At 43.9% G+C, this 26,717-nt stretch overlaps 3 protein-coding genes across 17 annotated transcripts in view; 2 read left to right on the top strand and 1 right to left on the bottom strand.

The window, feature by feature from the left end:
• Positions 1–14,041, top strand: part of Pkn (serine/threonine-protein kinase N) — a 37,526-nt gene extending 23,485 nt beyond the window's left edge. For 4 of the 14 annotated variants that reach the window (XM_070212950.1, XM_070212951.1, XM_070212949.1 and 1 more), the window contains 9 exons: positions 194–732; positions 6,251–7,555; positions 8,723–9,394; positions 10,738–10,947; positions 11,069–11,695; positions 11,768–12,139; positions 12,202–12,309; positions 12,367–12,507; positions 12,561–14,041. In XM_070212950.1, coding sequence (XP_070069051.1) covers positions 194–732; positions 6,251–7,555; positions 8,723–9,394; positions 10,738–10,947; positions 11,069–11,695; positions 11,768–12,139; positions 12,202–12,309; positions 12,367–12,507; positions 12,561–12,704 — 4,118 coding nt within the window. In that variant the 3' untranslated portion in view covers positions 12,705–14,041. Of the gene's footprint in view, positions 1–193; positions 733–6,250; positions 7,556–8,722; positions 9,395–10,219; positions 10,665–10,737; positions 10,948–11,068; positions 11,696–11,767; positions 12,140–12,201; positions 12,310–12,366; positions 12,508–12,560 lie in introns of those variants that run through there. The other 10 variants (XM_070212955.1, XM_070212953.1, XM_070212952.1 and 7 more) reach the window with 7 other exon arrangements.
• On the top strand, positions 2,317–6,024 carry LOC108058059 (uncharacterized). 2 transcript variants are annotated; one of them, XM_070212961.1, is made up of 4 exons: positions 2,317–2,500; positions 3,307–3,695; positions 3,753–4,181; positions 4,238–6,024. In XM_070212961.1, the coding sequence occupies exons 2-4, from the start codon at positions 3,465–3,467 to the stop codon at positions 5,813–5,815; spliced, it is 2,238 nt and encodes a 745-aa protein (XP_070069062.1). In that variant the 5' UTR covers positions 2,317–2,500; positions 3,307–3,464; the 3' UTR covers positions 5,816–6,024. The 2 variants fall into 2 exon arrangements, with proteins under 2 accessions (XP_070069062.1, XP_070069061.1); XM_070212960.1 differs by having other exon boundaries at positions 3,217–3,695.
• Positions 13,863–14,704, bottom strand: Tsen15 (tRNA splicing endonuclease subunit 15). Its single transcript, XM_070212962.1, has 4 exons — positions 14,550–14,704; positions 14,406–14,490; positions 14,197–14,344; positions 13,863–14,136 (listed from the first exon to the last, which is right to left on the bottom strand). Exons 1-4 carry the CDS (start codon positions 14,550–14,552, stop codon positions 14,037–14,039), a joined length of 336 nt encoding a protein of 111 aa, XP_070069063.1. The 5' UTR covers positions 14,553–14,704; the 3' UTR covers positions 13,863–14,036.
• Positions 14,705–26,717: the final 12,013 nt, after the last annotated feature.

Raw genomic sequence — 26,717 nt, 5'->3', positions numbered from 1 at the left:
CCCATATATTCCATCTATAAATCCGTTTTTACACAGAATCTTTAAATCGCGAGCTAAGCCTTACGTGGTTTAAATCGGCTTAATGAGTACTTTCTGGTTTTGAAAACCAAACTGCGGTTACATTTTCTGTGTTGCACTGTGTTACGAAGGGTTTGAAAAACTTTTTTCTAAAATTCCGATATATTTCTTGCAGAATCGATAACGGCCTGCATCGATCCCAATGGCGGTTTCTTGGTCAGCGGAGCGGTTGGCGGTTTGGGAGGAGGAAGCACGGCTCTCGATGGTGGCGTACCGGCCACCGCCAATGACAAAGTGCTCGCCTCGCTGGAGAAGCAGCTTCAGATCGAGATGAAGGTGAAGACCGGGGCGGAGAACATGATCCAGTCGCTGGGCATCGGATGCGACAAAAAGCTGCTAGCGGAAGCTCACCAGATGTTGGCCGATTCGAAGGCCAAGATTGAGTTCTTGCGACTGCGCATCATCAAGGTGAAACAGAATCGCGAGCAGGCCGATCGCTTGAAGGCCTCGCGCCAGATGATCGACGAGCACGGACAGACGATTGGTGGCAACAACAGCAGCCAGCCCCAGAGCCTGGAGACGACACTTGAAGAGCGGATCGAGGAGCTGCGTCATCGCCTGCGGATTGAAGCAGCCGTCGTCGATGGAGCCAAGAATGTTATCCGCACGTTGCAGACGGCGAATCGGGCACCGGACAAGAAGGCGCTGCAAGAGGTGAGTCCCCATATTTGTGTCTCTGTTTTGGGAAGTTTTCCCTGCACATTTTGATTGAACCTGTACACATTTCATCTTCCAAATGGAATATCCAATGTATTTATTTTCGGGAGTCGTGTGGGGAAATCTACAGGAGAATATAGAAATTTTTTTACTTTACAAGTTTTGCAGTGAAATTCTTTATAATAATATTTTATAGTAGGTAATCCTTTTTATAACCGGACCTGGTAAAAACTAAAAACGACTATTCTAAAAGAGTCTGAAATTAGGTTAATCCTAGTCTTAATTAGAACTGGCTGGTGGCCACATAGTACCCTGCAAGTATTCCCCGGTTTAGCTAAAATCAGGTGTGTCTGCTGCCATATGGCCACACGACGTATGATTCATATTTGATATACCCGTGCGTATACGTGATTTTTGCCCAACTTGTGGCAACGTCATGTGAAACGGGAAGCGGGAAGGAGGAAAAGCTAATTATGCGGCTGCTTGAAATATTTTTCAGCGCTCTCTGTTTGTCCGATTTCGTTTTTATTTCGAGACTTTTTTGCCGCTAACTGTCGTCTCATTAATTAAATGGACGTGGAACGTCGCCATTACTTGAGCGTAAGAAAAATGATTTGGCAAGTGTGCTCAGGGCCTGCCCTAATAATTTTGGCATTCGTTTTTAGTTTATTTTGAAATTGTTCAGTTAATAGCATCGTTGACAGAAAAGTGATCCCAAAATATACGCAAAACGAGCGTATTTTCACGAAATTTCACAATGCATTTACCAGTTTATGTGCAAGAGAAGATATTCATTTTTTTTTGTGTTTCCCAATGTCTGCGTTTCCTGTCGCGTGGCAAACTCACTTTTTTCTCTTTGTGATTTATCTTTTCACTGATGCTCATGCGGTTTTTGTCTTTGGATTCAACATGAACGTATACGAACAGACACTTAACTTCCGCAGCAGCTACTACAACAATATGTTGTCCGGGCTGTGGCCTAAATATTCTATTTGCAGGCCCCATTCTCATATTTATTTGTTCTGCGTTGCGGTTGCATCTGTCAGATGCAGAAATAAGAAAGTTCTCAGTAGCAGTGCGTTTCAGAACCATAAGAAAAATAAGTTTTACGAACCTACTGAAAGATTTCGTGGTTTTAGTGAGCCAAAGATACGGTTACCGCTAATCCATTTTAAAATAAAAGTCCAGTATGTTAATATTTTTTGCAATATAAAGCCTAAAATAGCAGTCAAATATGTACCTATTTTTCTTACGAACTTATAGCGAATGCATCGTAGGTTTTTTTTTTCTGTTCATCTAAATATCGCCTAACTGATTATACGATCAGCTAAACAATAAACACAAAACTTTTGCCGATGCCCTTTTGGCCATTTGGAAGCGTTTTGCTAAACATTTTTAGAACTATGCTGCCCGCTGGCACACAAACATTAGATATTCTTATGGATGTACATATGTTTGTGCCTCTGCTTGATCGGGCAAAAACGACAAACGTATAAAACCATCATAAGAAACGGAGCGCAAAGTTCTCTGGCCATATGGGAATATTTGTTGTTAGCCGCCGTGTTGTTAGTGTGTATGTATGTTCGCTTCTCTAGCGAATTTTCCCAAGCAGCTTTTCCTTGCCGCTCAGTGCGAGTTGGATTGCCGTTGGCTACGTGCAACGCCGCCTGGTGTTTCCCGATATTTTATAATTTTTTTAATTGCCGCGTCTCGCGTCGCGTTCGTGTTCCTTTGTTTTCTTGTGTGTTCAAAACTCTATGAATGTGTAATGAAATAATAATAAAAATAATGAACTAATCGAAGTAAACTCGAGAAAAGCACGCACACACATAGTATACATAAGTCAAATCGAATGTCTGAGCTGGCATTAGCTCTTCGACATTACGCATACGCAGCGTGTGCTGCAGGTTTTCTGCGCTTATCCACCTGAAATTGCGTAATTTTCCGTTCATATTGTCCGTTCTTCTCTCGATTTCCGAGATTTGGCTTTTGGGGTCATCTTGCAATTTTAGCGTAACGAAAAAGAAATAATGTTAAAAATAAAACCACATAAATTTAGAAACACAATTTTTACAAAAGCTAAGAAAAACCGAAAGTGTTTTCGTTCCACCCCATCCGTCTTTTAACCCCCGCGTTTTTAGTGTGTGTGCGTTGGCTGAATGAAGCTAAAAATACGTGAAAACAAAAAGCCATTTTATATGGTGGAAACTGCCTGTGAAGAATGTTTGGGCTAACCAAAAAATATTTAATTCGAATAAGACAGGAGTAATGTAAAAAGTCCAGAGCTATAAGGAAAATTATTTGAGTCTTAAAGAATTTAATGTGAAATCCAGTGCAATACAAACATTAAAAAGAATTCGTTAAATTTGTTTAAAATATAAAAATTCAAAGAAAAGGTTCCAAATTATTATAAACAACCTATAGGGGATGTTACGCGAATTGTTGATATAAAATTACTAATAAATAGTTAGGATTCCACAGGCACTTTCAACCGTAACCGTTGGCCTACAATAAACATTTTAGTTCAGTTCGACAATAGGAACTATCAAAACGGTTTCTCGGTATTTTTAGCAAGAATATAAAGTTCGTGTGTGACGTATATACAGATTTATGTGGTATATAGTGCGTGAGTGTATTTATATGAATATGTGGATGGCACCTTGAGCCACACCATTACCACAGCCAAAATGTGTTCATGCTGCGAGCGCAAAACAAGTGCGTAGGGAGTCATGACCACGCCCACGCCCACGCCCACTGCGGGGGCGGTTCTGGGCCAGGAGGTTCCACTGCCCCATGAACTGACCGCCGAGTGGACGGTACGAGCACATCTCACTTTTGCCCGAGCTGGTGAGCCTGTGCAAAAGGAGTTTAGTGCTCCGGAGGCGGTGCATCCAATGCGTGTGGTCTACAAGTGGTGCACGCCCTGCGATGAGCCGGAAACAGAGCAGGATGTGGAGAAGGTAAGTGGTGTCGAGTGAGCTAGTGAACTTTATTAATACTTGTTCAACCCCTTACAGACAGCAGCAACTGCGGGAACCAGCTTCCGTTCCACAAACTCCTCGGCCACCACCAATGCGGACTCGGCCTTTGGCAGTCCACATGCTTCTAGGGCTCTGAACAAACCCCCAGTGGCAACTACCACTGCTGCTCCTCCTGGAGCCACTGCCCAGGTGTGTGGCACTCGCTGTCGAAGCACCTGCAACATTATGGTGTCTGCAGTGGCTGATTTCCTGCCCCAGGAGGCGGGAACCGGGACGGTCAATGAGCCCTTTGTTTACCACAGCAAAGTGCGGGCCCAGCAGCTTCGGGACGCCTTCTCGCAAACAAGTGACACGGAGGAGCAGCCAGCAAAGAGGCGTCCAGCTTATGAGCAGCGAAGGGCCACCACCGAAGCGCTGATGAATTTTGCCAGCAAGCGGCAGGCGGAGGAGGCTAACACTTATGTGGTGGGTCTTGAATTCCTTAATCATTACGTTCGCATTCTAACCCATCAAACCCTCAGCCAACCTATTCGCCCACGCCTACGACGCCCTCGTCGACATTCAAATCGGCTTCGATGTCAAGGATACCACCACTAGCTGGCAACTTGGGCCAAGGAGCTGCACCCAGAATACCCAACTTGGGGGAAAAGAAGCCTCGCACTGTTCATATCGATGTCTACTGCACAGGTTCAGAGGGAGACGAGGAAGAGGAGGCGGATGATGAGAGGCAAGCCGATGAAGAGGTCTCTAGCTCCTCCGATTCCGACCTGGCCGGTAGCAAGCGCTACGAACTGGACTCGAATTCAACCCCGCAAACCGTGTTGGATAATGAGCAGATGCTGCTGCGCCACCAAAGAATCTCTGGAGGAGTCATGCCCAGGCGACTGGCCAATAATCAAGCAAAAAACAAAGCGGAAAACAATCGAGAAGATCATCTAAATCTGGGGCATGCCATTACAAAATGCAGCACAGCCGAGGAAGTGTGCGAGTCCAAGCAGCTGCTATTCCGCAAACACATTGGCGATCAGCGGGCGGCCAAGTTGGCTAATCTACGCCAGAAGTACATGCGTCAGCCCAGCGACGAGACCATCAGCAGCACTTACCCCAACTCCTCAAGATCAACGATGCCCAGGGATGCCACCTGCAGCAGCATATCCAGTGTGATGGGCGGAACGGATTGCGTGGATTCCTCGTGGAAGGAAACAGACGACCTATCCTTTGGCTTGGCCAAATCCGATAGCTTTGAGTATGAGAACTCGCTCGATCGCCTGCGGATAAGCCAGATGGAGCGTCTTTGGTCCCGTCAGCATTCTGTGGACCAGAGTCACATGCCAGCGCCATCGCCACATCCCCTGCAAACAATCACGGAGGTGCAGTCGCAGCGCAGCTCCTTTCAGCGCAGCGATACCATCCCATCGGAATCGGATGGCTTCTCCGATGCCAATGGATTCAATACCTATCCGGGGAGGCAGTCACAGTTGCAGCAGATCTCGCATTTCCCGCGTAATCGCCCTGGTTTTCTTCAGTTCTTCGGGCCGACTGGCGGACCAGTCGGTGTTGGTCAACCCACTCCGCCTGCCACTGCACCGGTTCAACCCGCTGCGGCCGCCACTACGGATCCGTTCCGCCTTCTCCATCCGAGCTTCCGTTGGAAGAGCGAAGCACGCGATAACCTGAGCGTGCAGGTGGCCTCGGGATCGCCCTCCTCCGAGCGCAGTTCCCCCCAACTCTTGTCGGCGGCAACCACAGTGGTGCGATGCGGCAGTGAGGCGCCACCCAGCACCACTTCGGCCAGTACTTTTGGGACCACAGTGACGCCTTCGCCACTGCCGGTGCGACGTTTTGAAATTTCACGCGACAGTCCAAGCCTTGCCAGTGAGGCTTCCACTTCCGTTTCCGGCTACACCCACGAGCACTTGGAGAAGGCTCGCCGCTTTGGCAACGTGGTTGCTATGAGGAAGCCTGGCCACCATGTGGGTCCCACCAAGAATCCGAATTGCCAATGCGAAAGCTGTCAACGTTGGCTGGCCGAGAGGTTTCAGCTTCGTGGTAGAGCCTTCTCCTTGGGCGAGAAGCCTTTGATCAGGAGGCCGCAGTAATGATTTATAGTTCTTTGTCTAAGGCTTGCATTTAACACATTGCTTTTGAGATTGATACGCTCCCAATTAACCCTAACCCCAAATCCGAACTCCAAAACCAACTTTCTTTCGATTAGCTGTAAGCCATGTAAGCGAATGTTCCTCACGCAAAACACAAATTGTGCGCTGAATCAGTTTAATGTTGTAATAAAGTAAAACAATAGATTTAATTGGCAAGTTGTCTTTTATTTCGGCGGTTTTTTTGTTTTTATATTGGGAAATTTTAGTGGGTGAAATTAATTGGTTTTAAGCATTTATTTATTTATTTATTCCATTAGTATTTTATAAGCGTTTAAATGGAGGAGTAATAAAATATTACAAATGTGCACAGGAGGAAAATTTAATTAAATCTGCATTAAGATTTTAAAATATTAACTACTTTTATTTCTGATCCAGGCCCATGGACGTTTGTCGGAATCGTCTCGAAAATTAGATCTCTTGCGCTACTCCTTGGAGCTACGTCGGCAGGAGCTGCCCGTCGATTCGCCCGCCGCCCAGCTATTAAAAACGGAGCTGCAGATCGTGCAGCAGTCGACGTCCCCAGCTCCCGTCACCTACACGTCACTGCAAGCCGGCCAGGGGGGGATTCTTGGTGGAAAGCCCTACCAGTCGGTGTCCTCGCTGGGACGCTGCGCCAGTGTCACCGGAAAGCTAGAGGTTCGCCTGCTGGGCTGCCAGGATCTGCTTGAAGATGTGCCCGGCAGATCGCGAAGGGACAAGGACAACAACTCCAGTCCGGGCGATTTGAGGAGCTTCGTCAAGGGCGTCACCTCGCGCAGCAGTTCGAAGAGCTATTCGGTGAAGGACGAGACCTCCATCGAGATTATGGCAGCCATCAAGCTGGACAACATAACCGTGGGCCAGACGTCATGGAAGCCATGTTCGCAGCAGGCCTGGGATCAGCGTTTCTCCATCGATCTAGACCGCTCCCGCGAACTGGAGATTGGAGTTTACTGGCGCGACTGGCGATCGCTGTGCGCCGTGAAGGTGCTGCGCCTGGAAGAGTTCATTGACGACGTGCGACATGGCATGGCGCTGCAGTTGGAGCCGCAAGGTCTACTTTTTGCGGAGGTCAAGTTCTTGAACCCCATGATCTCGCAGAAGCCGAAGCTGCGGCGCCAGCGAATGATCTTCAACCGGCAGCAGGCGAAGAACATCTCGCGGGCCAAGCAAATGAACATCAACGTGGCCACCTGGGGCCGCCTGCTCAAGCGGAACGCTCCGAATCACGTGCACATGGGATCGGTGGGATCTGGATCTTCCGTAACAGGTGTCTCTTCCATGGTAGTCAGCGGGTCCCGGGACTCTGAGTCGCCGATCTCGAGGACTCCGTCCTCCGATGCACTTGTGGAGCCGGAGCCGTACACGCCAGGAGAACAGGCACAGAACCTGGAGTTCGATCCGGATGCAGGAATACACGAGCACGTAGAGACGCCGGGCGAATATCCGGATCCCGCGGCCAGCGGTCTGAGTGGAATGCGTCCCCTGTCCATGCACATGCAGGGGATCAGTGTATTGCCCCCGGACTCGCCACCCGTTGCTGCAGGAGCCACTGGAAGGCCGAATACGCTTAGCCTACAAATGCCGGGAGCCAGCAAGGGACAGGGCATCCAGGGCGGTCGCAGTGCAGCCCCCACCACGGCGCCACCACCACCACCAGTGCTCAAGTCCACGTCCACCACTCCGGTGCTGGATCAGGAGGTAAGTTGCTTATTCACTTGGACAATGCGATCCGTGTACAGTTCAATAGTCAGTACTTGACCAACCCTGTATAAAGATCTGCGTATGTACTTAGCTGTGTACCCGTAGCTGGTTTGATCGTTGTGCCTGCCACCCGCTCCCCCGCCCACTCTCTCATGTATCTATTCACCACCCACACACGCACACACACACACTCAATCTTTACAGTCATCACATTTGGGCATTTGGTGTTGGTATTGCATTATATTTAGCTCCCTAATCTGTACATTTGGACCGGCGACCGAACTCCATACAGAACCATCATCGATCGCGAAAACTGGCCGAAAACTTTTCCAAATTGTAATTTTAAAATTAGCAAATTTCCCTAAACCAGCTTTGCCTTCTTAATTTGTCATTTGTAAAAATAAAAATTACAAATAAATTCAGTAAATAAATACTAAACAAGGAATAAAATTAAATTCGGCAAGCCAAAGATTTTATACCCTTGCAGATAAGACAATATTTAACGATAGCTTGAAAACTGAGAGACTAGTTTCCATAGAACCGGAAAAACAGACATAGCTAGATGGGAATTGCTGCTGACCAAGAATATATATACTTTACATAATTATAATACCTTCTGCAATGGTATAAAAAAAACATTAAAAACAAATTTAAAATTCGTAAATTATAAAAACTTTAATATTTCAAATACAAATTAGACACTTTTTTGAATAGCAGGTAAAGCCTTCAAATGCACCTTAATTGTTATCTGCTGGAATTTGAAATATTGCATTTTTTTTAAATAGTAGATTTTGTATGTTTCGCATTATGACCATTTAAGGAGCTGTTCAAACAGGTTAAAATAAAAAAAAAACCGATTTACTGAGCAAGGTCTTTTGGAAACCTTGCTATAAAATTACCGGAAATTAGTTTACGCCATCGTCTCTGCCGTTGATTTTCACCGCATTTACCCCATCAACGTCATTTCCTTTCGCATTTCTATTGCTACTTATCTTCTTATCCCTGCGAGTAAGGCACTTTCCTGGCCTCGCTTGTCCTTTCATTGCATTGCGCTTTTTGTGTGTGGCCCGCCGTCATCCTTCTCTCTGCCTCTGTGTGTTTGTGTGCCCGTCTCGGTTTCCGTTTCCGTTTCCGTTTCGTCATGATTTCGTTAATCGCCGACAGCTGCAGGATGCCCTGCACGAATTCGATTTCCTCTCGGACCTGGACTCGCGTCCCACCACGCTGCGTCGCCTGCTAAAGGAGCAGAGCATGGCGCTGGATCCTGGTGCGCTGGAGAGCCTGCTCCTGCAGCAGCAGCAGAGCGAGCAGCAGGCACTGCAGCAGCGCCAGCGCCAGGAGCAGCTGCGTCTGCAGCAGTTCCAGGAGGCGCAGCGTCAGGCGATCCTGGATCTGTGCGAGAAGCAGAGAGAGCCCGAGGAGCAGCAGCCATCCGCCACCCTTGTCCACCCAACGCCGCCGTTGCCGCCGCTTGCCAGCCATAATCCGATCATGCCAAGCTCAAACGCCCGCCCTAGCCAAAGCCACAGCCAAAGCCAAAGCCCAAGCCACAACCAATTTCAGTTGCAGCAGCAGCAGCAGCCACTTCCTGCCCAGAAACAGACTATTCCCGAACCACCGTCCGCAGTGGAACAGCAGCTGCACCGCCCGGTGCTGATCCTGCCACCCGTGGTGCTCCTGGGTGGCCGGGAGGAGGACCGATCGGTGCCACCATCGCCACTAGTTGAGTATCCCGAGGACGATGATGAGTATCTGTACCGGGGCAGCAACGATAACCTGGGCAGCCGGCTGCACTCCACCCATAGTTCCAGTGCCGGCGATCGATTCTGTGTGGAGGTTAGGAGGTTTTTCATTTCCCGGTTTGGTTTCTGGTTTATCTCTGTTCTTCAATTCTGATTTATTTTCTTTTTAATTATTTTTTGACTAACCCTACTTTCTTTTATTTTTCTCACATCTCTTGTTTTGTTCTTGCCACGAGTTGGGTTAATTGTTTCTTCTTTAAATGTCTGTGTGTGTGTTTCTGGTTTGGCTTTATCCAACAATAAAACCCTTCGAAGCCCCAAAAATTGTGTACAAACATTTGATTCATAAACACACACATACGCACTGTAATCAAGGCGCATTCACGAGCACCCCAAAGAACTAATATAGTCGTAATAGAACTAACTAAGAGTTGAGCTTTGAATGTGACTAACCGTTTAAATAACACTGTAAACAATTTGTATTTGCAACCACGTATAGCTTAGTTGATGTAGATAATGTAATAGCCAATAGATATGTCACAAACGTAACTTGCACTGTTAGTTCGATATAGGATAAGTTTTTTAATCAATTTTTCTAATCTATGACAAACAACTTGAGAGCATTATTTTAACCCGATTTTTTTGACTTAATACACACTTTCGATTAAGACACGGCAGCCAAATATAATCGAATCGAAATGAAAGCTAAAAGTGACAATTTTAAACTCTTTAAATAGACTCGCTTCTGGCGAATGACAACGGAAAGATCAGAGGAAAGAAACGAGGATATTTCTTAGGGGAACGGGGCACAGAAGAGGCACCCGAAAGTGCGCCACTTCACGTGCCAATGGACGGGAAATGTTTTAATTTTTGTCACCCACACTTATACCCACCCGACGATTTCCCGCCCCCTCACGTTGCAACGTCAGCGTGGCACATTTCCATTTTCATCCAAGATGTTTGTCCCTGTGTTCGCTTACCTTTGTGTCTATGTGTGTGTCCAAGCTATGTACTCATCGTTATGTGCGCCGTTGTCACATTTTCCTTTTCGATGGTAATTTTTAGACCCAAAACAACGACGCAAATGCTTGGCCTCTGGTCATGACTTTGGCACTTGTTCGCCTTCAGTTGGCCGGCGCGGTTTTAGCCATCTCGCCCGCGAAGTATCGTATCGGTATCGATCGAAATGTAGGAACGTCATGATTGTGCCAACTTTCCATGCGCTCAGCCAAGTCTTGAGGCAGATGTTTGCGGTCCAACTCCAGCACCAACAGCACACCCATAATCAGTTTCATTACCTCGGTTTGTCCCCATCGCGAGCCATCAACCAACTGTTACTGTCCAATCCTCCACAACCACCTGCTGTATGTGTGTTTCTTGGGTTCAATCAAATCCCCCAATCAATCAACCAAACTATGAAGAACCATCCTCTTGCAGGCCCGCATTAGTCTTGTACATATTACCCTCGAACCGATCAATGCCAGCCGGACGACCAGTTGCCTGATCGAGGAAGTGGCCGAGCCGGATTCGCAGCCGGAGGTTAAGCCGGTGGCAGAGGCGCAGTCAAAAAAAGTATCCGAAGCTTGTGTTGAAAGTATTCTCCTCGAGACAGTTGAAAAGTTAGAAACAGAGGACCAAGTCCAGCAGGTAACGCAGGAAATTAAGCGAAAGGGTCCACCAAGCTCTCAAGTTGTAGCCACTAATACATGTTTCTCCCCCATTCTTTACCGTCTACATGGACTAAAGTTTCTTCTCTTGTGTGCCTTAGGTCATACCGCAGTTGGGCAAGCTCTATGTTGGCGGCAACCAGCAGCAGTATGTGCAGCAGTCTTCACCCATCATCCAGGAGCCACCTACTCCGACCATCTACGGAAGCAGCGCGGCCGCCGGTGCTCCGCAATTCCCGCAGCCCGCCCAAAGGCAGGAGAAGCAGCCACCGCAGCAGCAGCCCATCTATGCCAACCAGTATGAGCTGAATGTGGCCAAGGCGGCGGCAGCGGCTTCAGTTTACTCACCCAGCTCCTCCACCAACAGCCACTCCAATCAGCAACAACAGCAGCAGCAGCAGCGGAGAAACGTGGCCCGTGGCCTGCAGTATCGTGAGTCCGGAGGACTAGAGGCCGGCAGAGCTGGGAAGCAGCCTCCCAATGCCGGCATGCTGTCGATGGACAACTTCCGCTTGCTCAGCGTCCTGGGACGCGGGCACTTTGGCAAGGTTATTCTGTCGCAGCTGCGAAGCAACAACCAGTACTACGCCATCAAGGCGCTGAAGAAGGGCGACATCATCGCCCGCGACGAGGTAGAGTCGCTGCTCAGCGAGAAGCGCATCTTCGAGGTGGCCAACGCTATGCGTCATCCCTTCTTGGTCAACTTGTATTCGTGCTTCCAGACTGAGGTAAGTCAATGGATGGAAGTATTAGCACACTATCGAGCGTTTACTAATCCCTCCTTGTTGCTTTCACCCCAGCAACACGTATGCTTTGTAATGGAGTACGCCGCCGGCGGAGATTTGATGATGCACATCCACACGGACGTATTCCTGGAACCGAGAGCCGTTTTCTACGCTGCCTGCGTGGTCCTGGGACTGCAGTATCTGCACGAGAACAAGATCATCTATCGGGATCTGAAGCTGGACAACCTGTTGTTGGACACGGACGGCTATGTGAAGATTGCAGACTTTGGCCTGTGCAAGGAGGGCATGGGCTTTGGCGACCGCACGGGCACTTTCTGTGGCACACCTGAGTTTTTGGCACCCGAAGTACTCACGGAAACTTCTTACACGAGAGCCGTCGATTGGTGGGGTCTAGGTGTGTTGATCTTTGAGATGTTGGTTGGGGAGGTAAGTCGCAGGCAAATAACAACCTTTTAAAGGTTAAAGCATAACGGAATCATTTCTTTTAGTCTCCATTCCCTGGCGATGATGAGGAAGAGGTGTTCGATTCAATTGTCAACGATGAGGTGCGCTATCCGCGCTTCCTCTCTCTCGAGGCCATAGCCGTGATGCGCAGGGTAAGCTAAATGATTGCGAAACAAAATATAAAAACTACATTTTAAATTGTCTTGCAGCTGCTGCGTAAGAATCCAGAGAGGCGTCTGGGATCCTCGGAGCGCGATGCGGAGGATGTTAAGAAGCAGGCATTCTTCCGTTCGATAGTGTGGGATGATCTGCTCCTGCGAAAGGTCAAACCACCCTTCGTGCCCACCATTGTACGTTTAAGTACCGAGTTTAAATTCTATATACTAACATTGTGTACTTGTAGAACCACTTGGAGGACGTGTCGAACTTTGACGAGGAGTTCACATCGGAGAAGGCACAGCTAACGCCGCCGAAGGAGCCGCGCCACCTGTCCGAGGACGAGCAGGTGCTCTTCCAGGACTTTTCATACACGGCCGAATGGTGTTAGAAACTTGTTGTTAGTTCAAGGGTCCACCAATGGGCCTAGCCCGATTGTTGTGGCCCTTGTCTTTTGCTTTTACTTGTGTACGAAGTTGGTTTCGAGTAATTTTAGTTGGTTTAGTCGATGTGAGTTCAATATTTATATATGAAGACATAATGATCGTGCAGATACAGGACATATATATTTGTAGACTATAAATCTATCTATTATTGAGAGAACTTTTGAGTGTTGCTCACTGGTCGAAAGACAAACCTAAACTAAATTACCTAGTTGACCACATCCATCCAGCCAGTTTAGATCACAGTTGCCCACTAGGGATCATCCAACATATTCGTGGCATTGTACAGCAAATTGATTTGTATCCTTTTCCTAATACGAGAACGCATTGAATAGTCTGACAAACCCTAGGAAAGCCTTAAACGCAAAGTTGTAGTTTTGGACAGTTTTTTGTAAGGACCGGATCTAAATAGATTTTATTGATGAGAGGTATGTTTACACCCCAGAGCAATCATTGCAACATATTTTCATAACCGACATACAAGAACAAAGGATATATTTTATACATATATTGCATGCACATCCCAGGAATCGTCTTGCTAAACGAGCTCATCTGCTATACGACATATTAATCTAGTAAAGTGAGAGAAAAGTAATATATTTACAGTTTTAACATGTAAGCTCTGTAAATTGCCTTGCGCTTTTATCAACTCCCCAGCCCATTGCCCGAGTTGTGTTATAATTTTAACATATTTTTTACGTCATTTACACACGCGAACATTTGTTATTTATTATTATTATACCTATTATACAAGAAACTGTATTGCTTTGAGCATTTTTATTCGACGTTAGATGGACGATTACAAACAATTTGTTTGTATGCGCGGTACGCTTTAAAAGAGATGAAAGTATCAAAAAACGAAATACCGCTCGGCGGGATGAGATTCGAGATCCCGTCGGCAGTTGGCATACGATCGAATTGTTGTACTCTTCAGATCTATGGTATATTTAATGTAATTTTATAGTTTTATTTAAGCTTGTAATAATCGATATTTGAAACGTAGTCTAAGCTATCATTATGTGAAGATAATTACTGATAATTACAATTATGATAACGATTGTGCACCCCTCATGCGAATCGAAACGAGTATACATAAACAATGCAGATCTTCTATTGTCATTTTTATTACGATTGTGCCCACAGCTTGCGGCTATAATTGATTTCATTTTAAATCTGTCAAATTGGATTGGTCCGCGTCCAGTCACTTTGTTTAGCTTCAATTTGTGACTGTAACTTATATTTATGATATGATTTTGAATAAATGTATCTATCGCTATAATTTAAATGGTGTTTTTGGTAACTGGTTTCTCGCTGAGACCTTCGCAAATTTGATAGTACAAAATATTGGCTGTATTGTCCACGATAGCCAGAAATATATCGCTGAATAGGGATAAACTGGATGAGCCATTAAAACTTATATTGGGGATATTTAAAACTCACGTTTTGTTCAATTTTTTCTGCAATGTTTCCAGAATTTGAAAGTCAATTTCCTTTGTGTGAAGAACAGGAACATACGCTCTATCTTTCTTCATTAAATAAAATACTTCCAGGTCTTCATCGTAGATTGGTGTGAAATCGGCGCCTTGTTCTTGTAGAGAATACATCTATATTAATCACATAAAATTATTTATGTAATTTATTTGATTTACCATTTTTCAAGTCTTTGTAAATTTGAAAAGCCAGCGCGGCGGTCAAATCATCGGGGCTGACAGTTTTGAAGTCATTGAATTCCAACTGGAAGGTAAACACATGCACTACAGTTTAAGAGCAACCGGTGACGGGCGAAGCCTTACCATGGTTGGAAAACTGTTATTATATGCTATAATCGCGATCTTGGTAATTACAAACTGAACAGGCTTAATTTTTATGTTTGATGAGTATTAATATTAAAGTTCTTTATTCTTATTAAGTTAACGCTAAATATTTTTTCTTTACACAAACTCAAAACAGCTGATGAGTGGGGTTGTCAACTATACGCAATCTTTTTAGTGCTGTAAAACACAAAAATATTTAAAAGTTGGCGCGAGTTTTAGTTTTGAGTTGAGTTTTTATTTTGTAAAATTAGTTTTTCTCTTATAATATCTCTTCACATTAAATTTTTCTCAATTTAGTCAAAAAATAATTAAAAATATATACACATTTTTTTAAAATTCTAAATGGTTTGCCATTTAAATGCTAAAAACTACAAAACTTACAAATTGACTATCCACTAAACGCCTCATCAAAACATAATCTTTGTATGCAGACATTGTCTTTGTCTAGACAAACTGGCAGCGCAACTTGGGTCCTTGACAGGCAGAAACGCCCGACTCCCAGGATCCACAACTCCAAACTCTGTAAACGAAGACAAGAAAGGGGCAACAAATTATGCTAAGTAGATGCAGTTGGCCGGAGAAGGGGTCGCAGGATATGCATGCAGAGCAGTTTTCAAGGCATTTTCCGGGATCTCGCCGGTGTTTCCCCCTCCTTTATTCGTCTGGTCCCAGTGATAAGGGTTTGGCAGCAGCATCCTAGGGATTCCCACATGCGCATATCAATGGGCGTCTGCGATAAGCAACTTATGCTTACTGAAATATGGAGAGCAGTCATTCGCAGACCCATTACAGTAGTACTTCTTTATGTGCCAAAGTCATGTTACGAAGGGTCAGGGAAATATTTAAGTAGGTATTTTAAAATAATCAAAAGTCATCTTATCATTGTATTATTTAAAATTTTGCTCCATATTTATTTTAAATTCCGAAATTACAATAAACGATTAATTAAAAACCGACTTTGGCAACCAGAAGACTACCAACTGTTCAACCTAGCGTGTTCCGACTGTAGGTCGGAGTTTGAGCCGGGGCTCAGCGAGGATGCCAAGGATATTCAATTAGACTGCTCGATAGGGGGCAGTGTGTACCTGGAAATCAATGCGTGGAAGCCAAGTTGCTGCGACTCCAACCGAACCGAAGCCAGCGCAAACTGGCAACATAAACCAGATGTTGCGGTCGATGGCCATTATGGAGCTTGTCAATGCCAGTTGGCCTGGACAAAAGGAGCATGAGGGGGCAAGTCATCCAGGGCAATTACACTGCGACGACAAGGACACACCGACGGCAGTTGCTACAATAACACACACTCACCCCGCTGTGCGTGAGGTTACTTAATGCTGTTTACTGGCCAAAGTTCGTCCTGCCATTGCCCACTGGCCGTTGGCGAGTGCCCGGAACTTGTTCGAGCCCGGGAGTTGGCCACAATATTATTTGCACTGGCTGGGTTTTATTCTCGCCATAACCATTGCTCCACGGCAAATGGCCCATTGGAGCATTTATGTCCAAATTCCATGTTGCCGTGGGTCTGTTCCCTGCCGTTTTCATTCAATTGCTTTATCTGCCTGGCTTCTTGTTGGGCTTTAATTAAAACTGCTTTCATAAAGTCCAAGAGCTACTTTTCAATATTTTAAAAAATTTCCATACACACAAACAAATTTGCTTGGTAAAATTGACCAACAAAGATAGTTACGTAACTATTAAAATAGTTACGTGTATTTTGTTTTTGCTTTGGGTTTGTGTCTTTGCTAATTGTGTGTATTTTGTTGTTGTGAAATGACTATTTACTTAGTAGAATTGACAATTTTGCTGGTTGGGGCCTGTTTGACAATTATTACAGTTGATTTTACCAAGTTTTTTCTTTGTGTGCAACTAAATAGCTTAACAACTAACCTACTTTAGTGGGTGCAAATTAAGTACAATTTTGGTTTCCTCGGCTAGCAGAACCTTTACAGAATAAGCTAAGAAATATTTGAGTACACAGAAACAAATTAAACAATTACTTTAATTTCTTGGGATTCATTGGTTGAAGAATAAATTAATCTTGATATTAATATAAGCAAAACAAAAACGGAAGAGTTGAAATTCGAATTGAGTAGATTTGACTCCTGGAAAAGTGTTTTTATACCCGTTACGCGTAGAGTAAAAGGTTACAGGTAGAAGGAATTGTTTTGGACTATATAAAGTATGAACGCTGAGATCTCGGAAACTATTAAAGCTAGAAGGTTGGGATTAATCATGCAGATTCTTAGGATTCCTGCGATGCCCAAGTTTGTTTTATTCTGAGTGCTTTGCTGCTTGCATATGTCCATTTCTTTCACACTCATTTAGCTGAGTAACGGGTTTTCGACTACAGCACTCTCTTGTTTTGTATGAAAAGTCAGCCATCCCCCACACGGGGAGCTGTTTTCCCTGGCTGCGGCAATTGATCGGCCATTGTTGTGGGTCCTTGCTGCCACTTAACGTATTTGCCACACGTTCCACTCGCTCTCCACCGGTTATTCCTGCACTGACCTCTGACCGCAGCCAACGGATGCGAGGGATGGCTTCGAGCGGGGGATCCATCGGGGAAGCTTTAATTGACCAAACTGCCACTGCACCTGGGGGATCAATTGAGATTTATTGCTGGGTCGTGTCAGTTGTGTTTGGGTTTTCACTCGGCGACTGCCCCCTGTGCGCATTTTATTCTGCCGCTGCCAATGGCAAGCAATTAGACAGTTATTTAATTTGCAGCGGGAATTTTCATCTGGCACTTCTGATTTGCCCACTGACCCGGCTCGTTAAGCATTTTGGGCAAACAACCCGACAGCTGCGGTAAACTTTGGCCAGCAGCAAATGCCGGCTAATGCCATTTGCAATTCAAGGCGAATAATATGCCCTAATTACAACCGAAAGGGGAGACGTCGTCGGGAACTTTGTGCCACCTCTATTCTTTCCTCAGCATGAATTGTGTTAACCAAATATTTGAATCGAAACTGGTGACCCCTAGCAAATAATTTGTAGCTGGGATTTTCTCAGTTTATATGCGTGTTGGCCCGCTCTTTAATGACATTTTGAGCGTCCTAATGACTTAATGGCCTTTCGGTCGTCAAAACGCTTTTGCCGCATCATTGGCAATGCAATTAACTCGAGCATTTGCTGGTCGCCGGCTTTTTGTGAGCCAAGTGTCGTGGGGTAATTAGTTGGCAACTTCCTCGCTTCCTTTTGCGTTTATCTGCGGGAGTCCTGTAATGGTTCTTGCCTCTGACTGTGCGCGAAAATTCATTAAAACTCGATAATTGCATGACAAGACAAGATCCCAGAGCTCGGATTGGAGTGCGAATCCTTGTTTATCCCTTGGCTGGCTATCTGGCGAGTGGCGTGAAGAAGCAATTGATTTACTTTCTATTGATAATTGTTTGCCGTTCGGTGCACTGAAATAACTTAAATTGTATATGTTTAATTTAATTTGTCTGCGTTTTATAATACCTATTACTCGTTGATTAAATTCTATTCGGAGAGAAGTGTGTGGCAAGTAGAAGAAACCGTTTCCGACACTATATTCTTGATCGAGATCACGAGCCGAGAAAGTCTTAACATTTTTTGTTACAATTCAGATTGGTTTATATTAAGCTATAGCTATGAGGCAAGGATAGGGGCAATAAAACAGATTTTAGTTTTTTTTGTCTACTCCTAAGTATTGTTAATTTTTAAGTTAGTCAAGCTACCTATAGAACGAAAATAATAGGGGAGTGTAGGGTAATGTGACAAACTCGTCGAATCTCACTCTCGGCTGCCCCGACTATCAGATACCCCTTATTCAGCTAATGGGAGTGCGAGGGAGATGGAGATATAAAACTTTGATCGTGCACAACTTTTTAAGAGGTATTGATAAACACAATAAAACTGCATTTTTACTTTTCCGAAATCTTTAAAGGCGTGGGCGCCTCGTTTAAGGCGATTGTGGGCGTGCGCTCGGCTGAAACAAACTTGCGCTGCGTAGCAAGCCCAAAAATATGTGTGACAGACAGACGGACTCGGCTAGATCGACTCGGCTAGTTACCCTGATCAGGAATGAATATACTTTATAGGGTCGAAAATGATTCCTTCTAGCTGTTACATACTTTTGCCCGTATACAATATATCCGTTTACTCTACGAGTAACGGGTATAAACATGAAATTCACACAGAACTTCCGTAGCGGTTACTCATGTACATATATGTAGGATTGGGGAATTTAGTATAAGTGTATCACCCTTGCAGCGTAAGATTAACAGCGACATCAACGGTTTAGGCCCAGTACCTTAATTTGATTTTGAATTGCGCTCTTATTATTATTTGTTATCCAATACTATAAAATATTAATCGAGTACATTAAAGAGAATCGAGTACATTATTTTAAAAAAGCATCGAGCAAAAGAAGCGACGCGAATATAAGAATTCAGCGAGTCGAGCAGAAAAGAGGTTGTCCAGTGCGTTCCGAAAAGAAGTCGGTTTTGTGAAATTAAATAAGTCAAATCAAGAAACATTCATTCATTTAAGTTTTTGAAAAAACATTCTGTTACTTTCCCAAATAAACTGAAATTTGTACCATCCCACAAATTTAATGGGGGCTCGTCCGGGAATAAGTTCAGAAAAGTGAATGTACCCTGTATGCGCTAACATACAAAAAACTTGGTTTAAAGTGAGCCGTGAAATATTCTACAGACCGAAGGAAAAATCGCAAAGTTGAGGTGAAACAAGAGAGAACGCTATAGTCGGGTTGTTGTCCCGACTATCTAATACCCGTCACTCAGCTAAAGGGAGTGCGAACGCTGTGTCGGGTTGGTGTCCCGACTAATAATCGTAACTCAGCTAAAGGGAGTGCGAGGGAGATAGATATATCATTTTTGATTGCGTATAACTTTTTAATGAATGGTCCGATTTGAAAAATGTCTTCTACATTTCGATAGGTATAAATATACACAGCAAAATTGCATTTATACTTCTCGGAAATCTTTAAAGATGTGGGCGCAGGACCCATTTTAAAATCGTTAGTGGGCGATTGTGGGCGTTAGAGGGGGCGTGGCGCTCGGCTAAAATAAACTTGCGCTGCGTAGGAAGCCAAAGAATATGTGTGGGAAATCTCAACCTTCTAGCTTTTGTAGTTTCTGAGATCTCAGCGTTCATACAGACGGACAGACGGACAGACGGACAGACAGACAGACAGACAGACAGACAGACAGACAGACGGACAGACGGACATGGCTAGATCGACTCGGCTAGTGACCCTGATCAAGAATATATATACTTTATGGGGTCGGAAACGCTTCCTTCTAGCTGTTACATACTTTTGCACGAATCTAGTATACCCTTTTACTCTACGAGTAACGGGTATAAAAACTGCCTAGAATTTTCTCAACGCTTTCTAGAAATTTCTTGCGAAATTTTCACGTGTGTGATCAACGACAAGTCGCACTCGTCGGAAAATTGGAGGAGATTGCAGCTTTACGTGTATTAGTGGACGCTAAATTCGCAAAGCCAGATGAGACTCTTTCTCTCACGACTATTAGCAACAATCAAAAAGTAAAGCGACACCAACAAAAATTTCAACCAGACGAGTAGTGTTGGCGTGCATCATATTGGCTAAGGCGTTGCAATTTATAACCGAGTTGTGAATCAAAGAGGAGTCGAATTAACCGTGTATTTGCGAGGTGGATATTACGAAGCAATAAATCAAGACGTATTCAAGACGAGCAAAGTGGCGCCAGCAGAGAGAAGCGGCTAATAGAGGTGCTACCAGAGGAATTTGGCGAATAGAGGTGCTACCAGAGGAATTTGGCGAATAGAGGTGCTCTTCGGCCAGTCAGAGGGCTATCAGAGATGCGCTACCAGAGAAGCGCTGCCAGTCGAAATTTTGCAACTTGCAACTCCTGCTAAGAGACGGACTACACGAGAAGCATTGCCGAGTGAGCTTCACCAGAAGAAGTCCTGCAGTCCTATACGAGAAGGGCTACCAGAGAAGACCAACTAGACGAAGTTCATTCTGCTACGAGAAGCTGCTTCCAAAGAGGCGGATCGAATCGGGTCTAACAGAGAGACTCCACCAGAAGCGGTCCTGCCAGGAGAGATCGCACCAAACCAGAGAAGCATTGCCGGAGAAGAGCTGGAAGAAGATCTGCAAGACGACGTGATTCCAAGAGCTGTGCCGACGAGGGCGCAGAGAAGCCAAGGTGCCACCAAGACGTAGTGCCAACTTGCTGAGAGTGAAACAGCTGACGAAGTCCACAGCGCTACCCAGTGCTGCAACGAAAACTTGAGTACATTCTTTCCATTCATTTAAATTTATATACATTTCCCCAAAAATTTGTTTATGTAAATTGTTTTTGTAGAGAATAAGTATAAACCTGTGAACGACATCTTATCGTAACCATGGACGCTAGAACTATTTTATCGCTGACAGTACCTTTACTAAAAGAAAAGCTAACTGAGTTGGGCTTGAGTACAGATGGTAGAAAGAGCATATTGCAAGATAGACTTTTAGATCATTTCCAGGTGTCAGATGCTGTTGATGTTGATCAGGAAGATAATGCAAGCGAGGTTGGTTCACAGAGTACTGAATTCCAAGATGCTATCAACCCCACGAGTTCTAGGTTTACCTTGCGAGACGTTCAGGATAGCATTTCAAGTTTTTCGGGATCAGATCAGCAGGACATTAACCATTGGTTAATCGAATTTGAGGATGTAGCTATAACAGTTGGGTGGGATAATTTACAAAAGTACATCTACGCAAAACAACTTTTAAGCGGAGCAGCTAAGCTTTTTATTAGAAGTTTGACAGGAGTGCGTGGTTGGAATATCCTAAAATCTGAGCTACAGAAGGAGTTTGGAAAGCAGTTGTGTTCAGCCGATGTTCACAAAATGTTAAGGCAAAGAGAGAAGAAAGCAACAGAGACATGCTTGGAGTATTTGTACAGTCTGATGGAACTGAGCAAGCCTATTAAGCTAGAGGAAGAAAGTTTGGTATCTTACTTTATCGAAGGAGTCCCTGACAGCAAATCAAACAAAGCTGGCTTGTATAGAGCCAAAACGGTAAAGGACTTAAAGGTTGAGATTGAAATCTATGAGAAAGTTAGAGGCCACGCTATACATAAGGAAGAAAAAAAAGTATATCAGCACAATAATCAAAAGCAAGCAAAGAAAGTTCAGAACAGTTCATCAAAAAAGTGCTACAAGTGTGGAAAGGAGGGTCATTTTGCAAAAGAATGCGTAGATGAAGTAATTTGCTACAAATGCCACAAAACTGGGCACATTTCCAAACAGTGCGGTGAAACTCAGCAGTCATCTTCAGGCAAAACGGAAGCAACGAATGTCCTTGAGGATGTATCCCCAAAAGCAGGTCTTATTTACAAAAGCTTTAGCGCTCAGAATATATCTTTTACAGCCATGGTAGATTCTGGCAGCGATCTGAGCCTCATGAGAGATGATGTGTTCAGAAAATTCGAAGGTTTTAAGCTTAAGAAAGAGATCAAACATCTCAAAGGCATTGGGAAAGGTGTATTGATTACCATAAGAAGTTTTGACCTAGATGTTTTCGTTGACAATATCAGCTTTACAATAACCTTCCCCGTAGTCAAACGGGATGAGTTAGAGTATACAGCTATCATTGGAAACAATATCCTTCAGAAAGTCGACATTTTGTTCAGCACAAATGGAATTCGCTTCATTGCAAAAACTACCGAAGTTGTATTTGCTGAAACTTTCAAGGCGATGTGCGTCACAGAGATGGTTGAGGAGCAAAGCGTACTTGACAGAATCGATTTGAGTCATTTGGATAATCTCAAAAAATCTGAAGTAGAAAAGCTTATCACAGGATACGAACCGAAACAGACAATAAGGTCTCCAGTCGAGATGAAAATAATATTGGAAGATGATGTACCAATATTTCAACATCCGAGGCGAACATCCTACGAGAATAGGGTTCTAATCGAAAAACAAGTTCAGGAATGGCTAGATGCAGGGATCGTTATTCCAAGTTGCTCAGAGTACGCATCACCTGTGGTGCTAGTGTCAAAGAAAGATGGATCGAAACGTTTCTGTTGCGATTATAGGAGACTCAATCTGAAGATCAAAAGGGACAACTTTCCGATGGCGTTAATCGATGACGTGCTAGATCGTTTGCAGGGTTCCAAAGTTTTTACCACCCTAGATTTAGCCAACGGATTTTTTCACGTGCCAATCGAAGTGGAGTCTAGAAAGTTTACTTCCTTCGTAACACATAACGGACAATATGAGTTCACGCACGTCCCATTTGGTATAAGCAACTCCCCCGCAGTATTTTGCCGCTATGTAGGTGCTGTGCTAAGAGATCTCATGCAGTCCAACAAAATCGTCGTCTACATGGACGACATCATCATACCAACAGCTGATGAGAAATCAGGACTATCAGTTTTGAAGGAAGTCTTAGAAGTCGCATCTAAGGCAGGGTTGCGCATCAAGTGGGAGAAAGCTCAGTTTTTAAAGCGAAAAATCACATTTCTTGGATACCTAATCGAAAACGCAACGATTGCTCCAACAGAGGACAAAGTCAAGGCAGTTGTTAACTACCCAGCACCGCAAAGCAGAAAGGCACTTGAGCGATTTTTGGGGTTAACATCATATTTGCGTCGTTTCATGAAAGGCTATGCTCTAGAAGCAAAACCCTTAACTGATCTACTTCGCAAGACCGACAAGTCGCGTGACGGGAAACATATTCATCTTGACGATCAGTGCTTAGTTAGCTTTGAAAATCTGAAGAGTCTTTTAGCCACTGCCCCAGTTCTTAGACTGTACGATCCTTGTGCCGTAACTGAAGTTCATACGGACGCGAGTAAATTCGGATTTGGTGGAATACTCATGCAAAAGGACTCAGAAGATCAACTACTTCACCCAGTAGAATTTATGAGCAGAAAGACTACTCAGTGCGAGGAAAAATATAGCGCCTACGAGCTTGAAGTACTAGCTGTTATCAACGCTGTTAAGAAGTGGCGCATTTATCTCTTGGGAATCAATTTTACAATTGTCACCGACTGCGTAGCATTTGCGATGACCATGAAAAAAGACGATGTCCCACCAAGAGTCGCCAGATGGGCTATGTACTTACAAGAGTTTAAGTTTTCCGTACAGCACAGAGCGGGAAGTCAGATGAAACACGTCGATGCTCTCAGCCGCCTAACTTGCTTTCTTATCGAAGATTCGACAAAATATCGTTTAAGAGAAGCACAGAACAAAGACGAGTGGATAAAAGCCGTAAAAACAGTTCTAGACAGCGCAGAGAGTTACGAGGATTTTTTCGTTAAAAACAACATTCTCTATAAAGATGTTACAAAAGAGCTGCTAGTCGTTCCAGAATCCATGCATGGAGAAATAATTGGAATTGTACATCGCGAAGGTCACTACGGCGCTAAGAAGACTCGAGAGCTAGTGGAAAAATGTTATTATATCCAGAACATTCAAGACAAGGTAGAAAGGTTCGTCAAGAGTTGCGTAGAGTGCTTGATTATAGATTCAAAGAGAGGAAAAAAGGAAGGATTGCTGACGCCAATTGACAAAGTCCAAGAACCTCTGGGTACTTACCATATTGATCATGTCGGTCCGCTTACCGAAACCAAAAAGAAGTACAACCACATTTTAGCCGTGGTAGACGGATTTTCCAAATTCGTTTGGTTATATCCAACGCGATCAACAGGCACTGACGAGGTAGTGAACAGGCTGGAAAAGCAATCAGCAATTTTTGGAAACCCTCGGCGCATCGTAACAGATAGAGGCACCGCATTTACGTCCAGTACCTTTAAGGACTATTGCAGTGACCAAGGAATCCAATTGTTACACATAACAACAGGCATGCCAAGAGGCAATGGACAGGTCGAAAGGATCCATAAAATTGTTATACCCATGCTAAGCAAACTTTGCCAGAACAACCAAGCGAACTGGTACTGTCACGTGGATAAAATCCAACAAATTCTTAATGACACACCTCCCAGAACGACGAAATACTCTCCCTTCAAAATCCTTACTGGATTAAATATGCGCAAGAAGGACGATGACATTAGAAAGCTCTTCGATGACATCGAAATCGATGAACTAAATGATGAAAGAGATGAAATAAGAAGAACAGCTCAGGAAAATATTGAGAAGGTACAACAGGAGAATAGGAAAACGTTTAATGAAAAAAGAAAGATTGAAACAGATTACAACTTAGGTGATCTCGTAGGTATAAAACGCACTCAATATGGAGTAGGCATGAAGCTTAGACCAAAGTTTTTCGGACCCTATAAGGTCACAAAGAAGATGAAACATGGGCGCTACGAAGTACAAAAAGTAGGAAACCATGAGGGGCCGAATTTAACAACTACAGCAGCCGAATTTATGAAAAAATGGAGTTTATTCAAGGGCGAATAAAATTGTAGGATGGCCGAATGTAGGATTGGGGAATTTAGTATAAGTGTATCACCCTTGCAGCGTAAGATTAACAGCGACATCAACGGTTTAGGCCCAGTACCTTAATTTGATTTTGAATTGCGCTCTTATTATTATTTGTTATCCAATACTATAAAATATTAATCGAGTACATTAAAGAGAATCGAGTACATTATTTTAAAAAAGCATCGAGCAAAAGAGTCGAGCAGAAAAGAGGTTGTCCAGTGCGTTCCGAAAAGAAGTCGGTTTTGTGAAATTAAATAAGTCAAATCAAGAAACATTCATTCATTTAAGTTTTTGAAAAAACATTCTGTTACTTTCCCAAATAAACTGAAATTTGTACCATCCCACATATATTATCATGATGTTTCATCTGTAACGTATTAATCTCATTTCAAAGCCAGTAAGTAATTGTCTAGATTAAATAACAAAATCCGGTGAACGCAATCAAAGGCAACAAATATTTTAATTTGCCGAAGCCTGCGACCATGTCAGTTGCAACTATTTCCAATTGCACCCAGGCGAAACATCAGTTATTAGCCTTCGGCTTGTCAGTAATGAATCGAAATACCAGAGATGTAATTTCAGCCTGCGGTTGCAGGGCAGCAAATTGAATTTTGCTGTAAAGGCCGTCGTTGCTGAAGGCAGGATAAACATGCTAAACGTATAAATTTTCAGCCTGATTGCATTCCAAACTTTTGGGTGGGCCAGGGAGCTATGCCAGAAATTATACACAAAAGATAATGCTGCTGCACAATTGGATTTCCAGCTGAACAGGGAGAGTGCAGCACACAAACATTCATTTTCCACTCGACTTGAGTTGAGCGCGTTTCGCATTTTGCATTTCAGCAGAATTTCAATGCGACAGACAACAGAGACCCAGACGGTATTGTTACGGTTTTGGCCACAGGACCCTAACCTGAACATCCAATGAGTGACATTTATCTTGCTGAAGGGGAAAGGGAACGAGGCAACATTGTCGGGGCATTCATTTGCGTAATTAGTGGCCAAGTGGCATCCGCAACCTGGTTGCCAGTTGGCATTTAGCTTCGGCCGCAGCTCAAGTGCTTCGAAATCACCGCCACTGCTGCTTGATTATTGGCCAAAAGGAAAAGGCCAGCGCAGCAGACAGCGGACGTCAGCACAATTGATAGCATACTTCTCTGGGCAGAAGCAGGTGAAAAGGAGAACGATTGCGATCCAGTCTGCTTAACCTCACTCTTTACCTGCAGTCGAATTTGTCCTACTCGGTCTGGCATTCACTGTACAACACACATTTTTAAACGATTTAATTTAAAATTCGCGTTATTATTTGTTGAATGTTAATACAAGTGATATTAATGTATTAATGGAACATTACTCACTTCTCTACAAAAGAATATACTTTTATTTGGAGAGTACCTAGAGTAAAAACGGGGTAGTCTCAATTAAAACCTTTGCATTGAATCTTTATCTAATCTTTATGATATGTAATAATTTAATTACGAATATAAATGTATACTTTTTAAGTCCGGTTGTCAGTGAGTTTCTGAACTTTACATCATAAGTAAGTGTTGGCTTTAGCCCAACAATTTAACAAAGTAGCCAAATAAGCAGTTATAATTTTAAAATACTTTTATGATTCAAAAAAAACTTTATTAAAGAAAGTATTTCATTTTTTATTTGAAACGTAACCCAGTTATTAAAGCATTTAGGGTACCCAACGTTCTTTTCGCATCGAAATAGTAATTGATTTGC

This window comes from Drosophila takahashii, chromosome 2R, assembly GCF_030179915.1.
Source record: "Drosophila takahashii strain IR98-3 E-12201 chromosome 2R, DtakHiC1v2, whole genome shotgun sequence".
NCBI classification, from domain to species: domain Eukaryota; kingdom Metazoa; phylum Arthropoda; class Insecta; order Diptera; family Drosophilidae; genus Drosophila; species Drosophila takahashii.
This window is presented reverse-complemented; position numbering and strand designations above follow the sequence as displayed.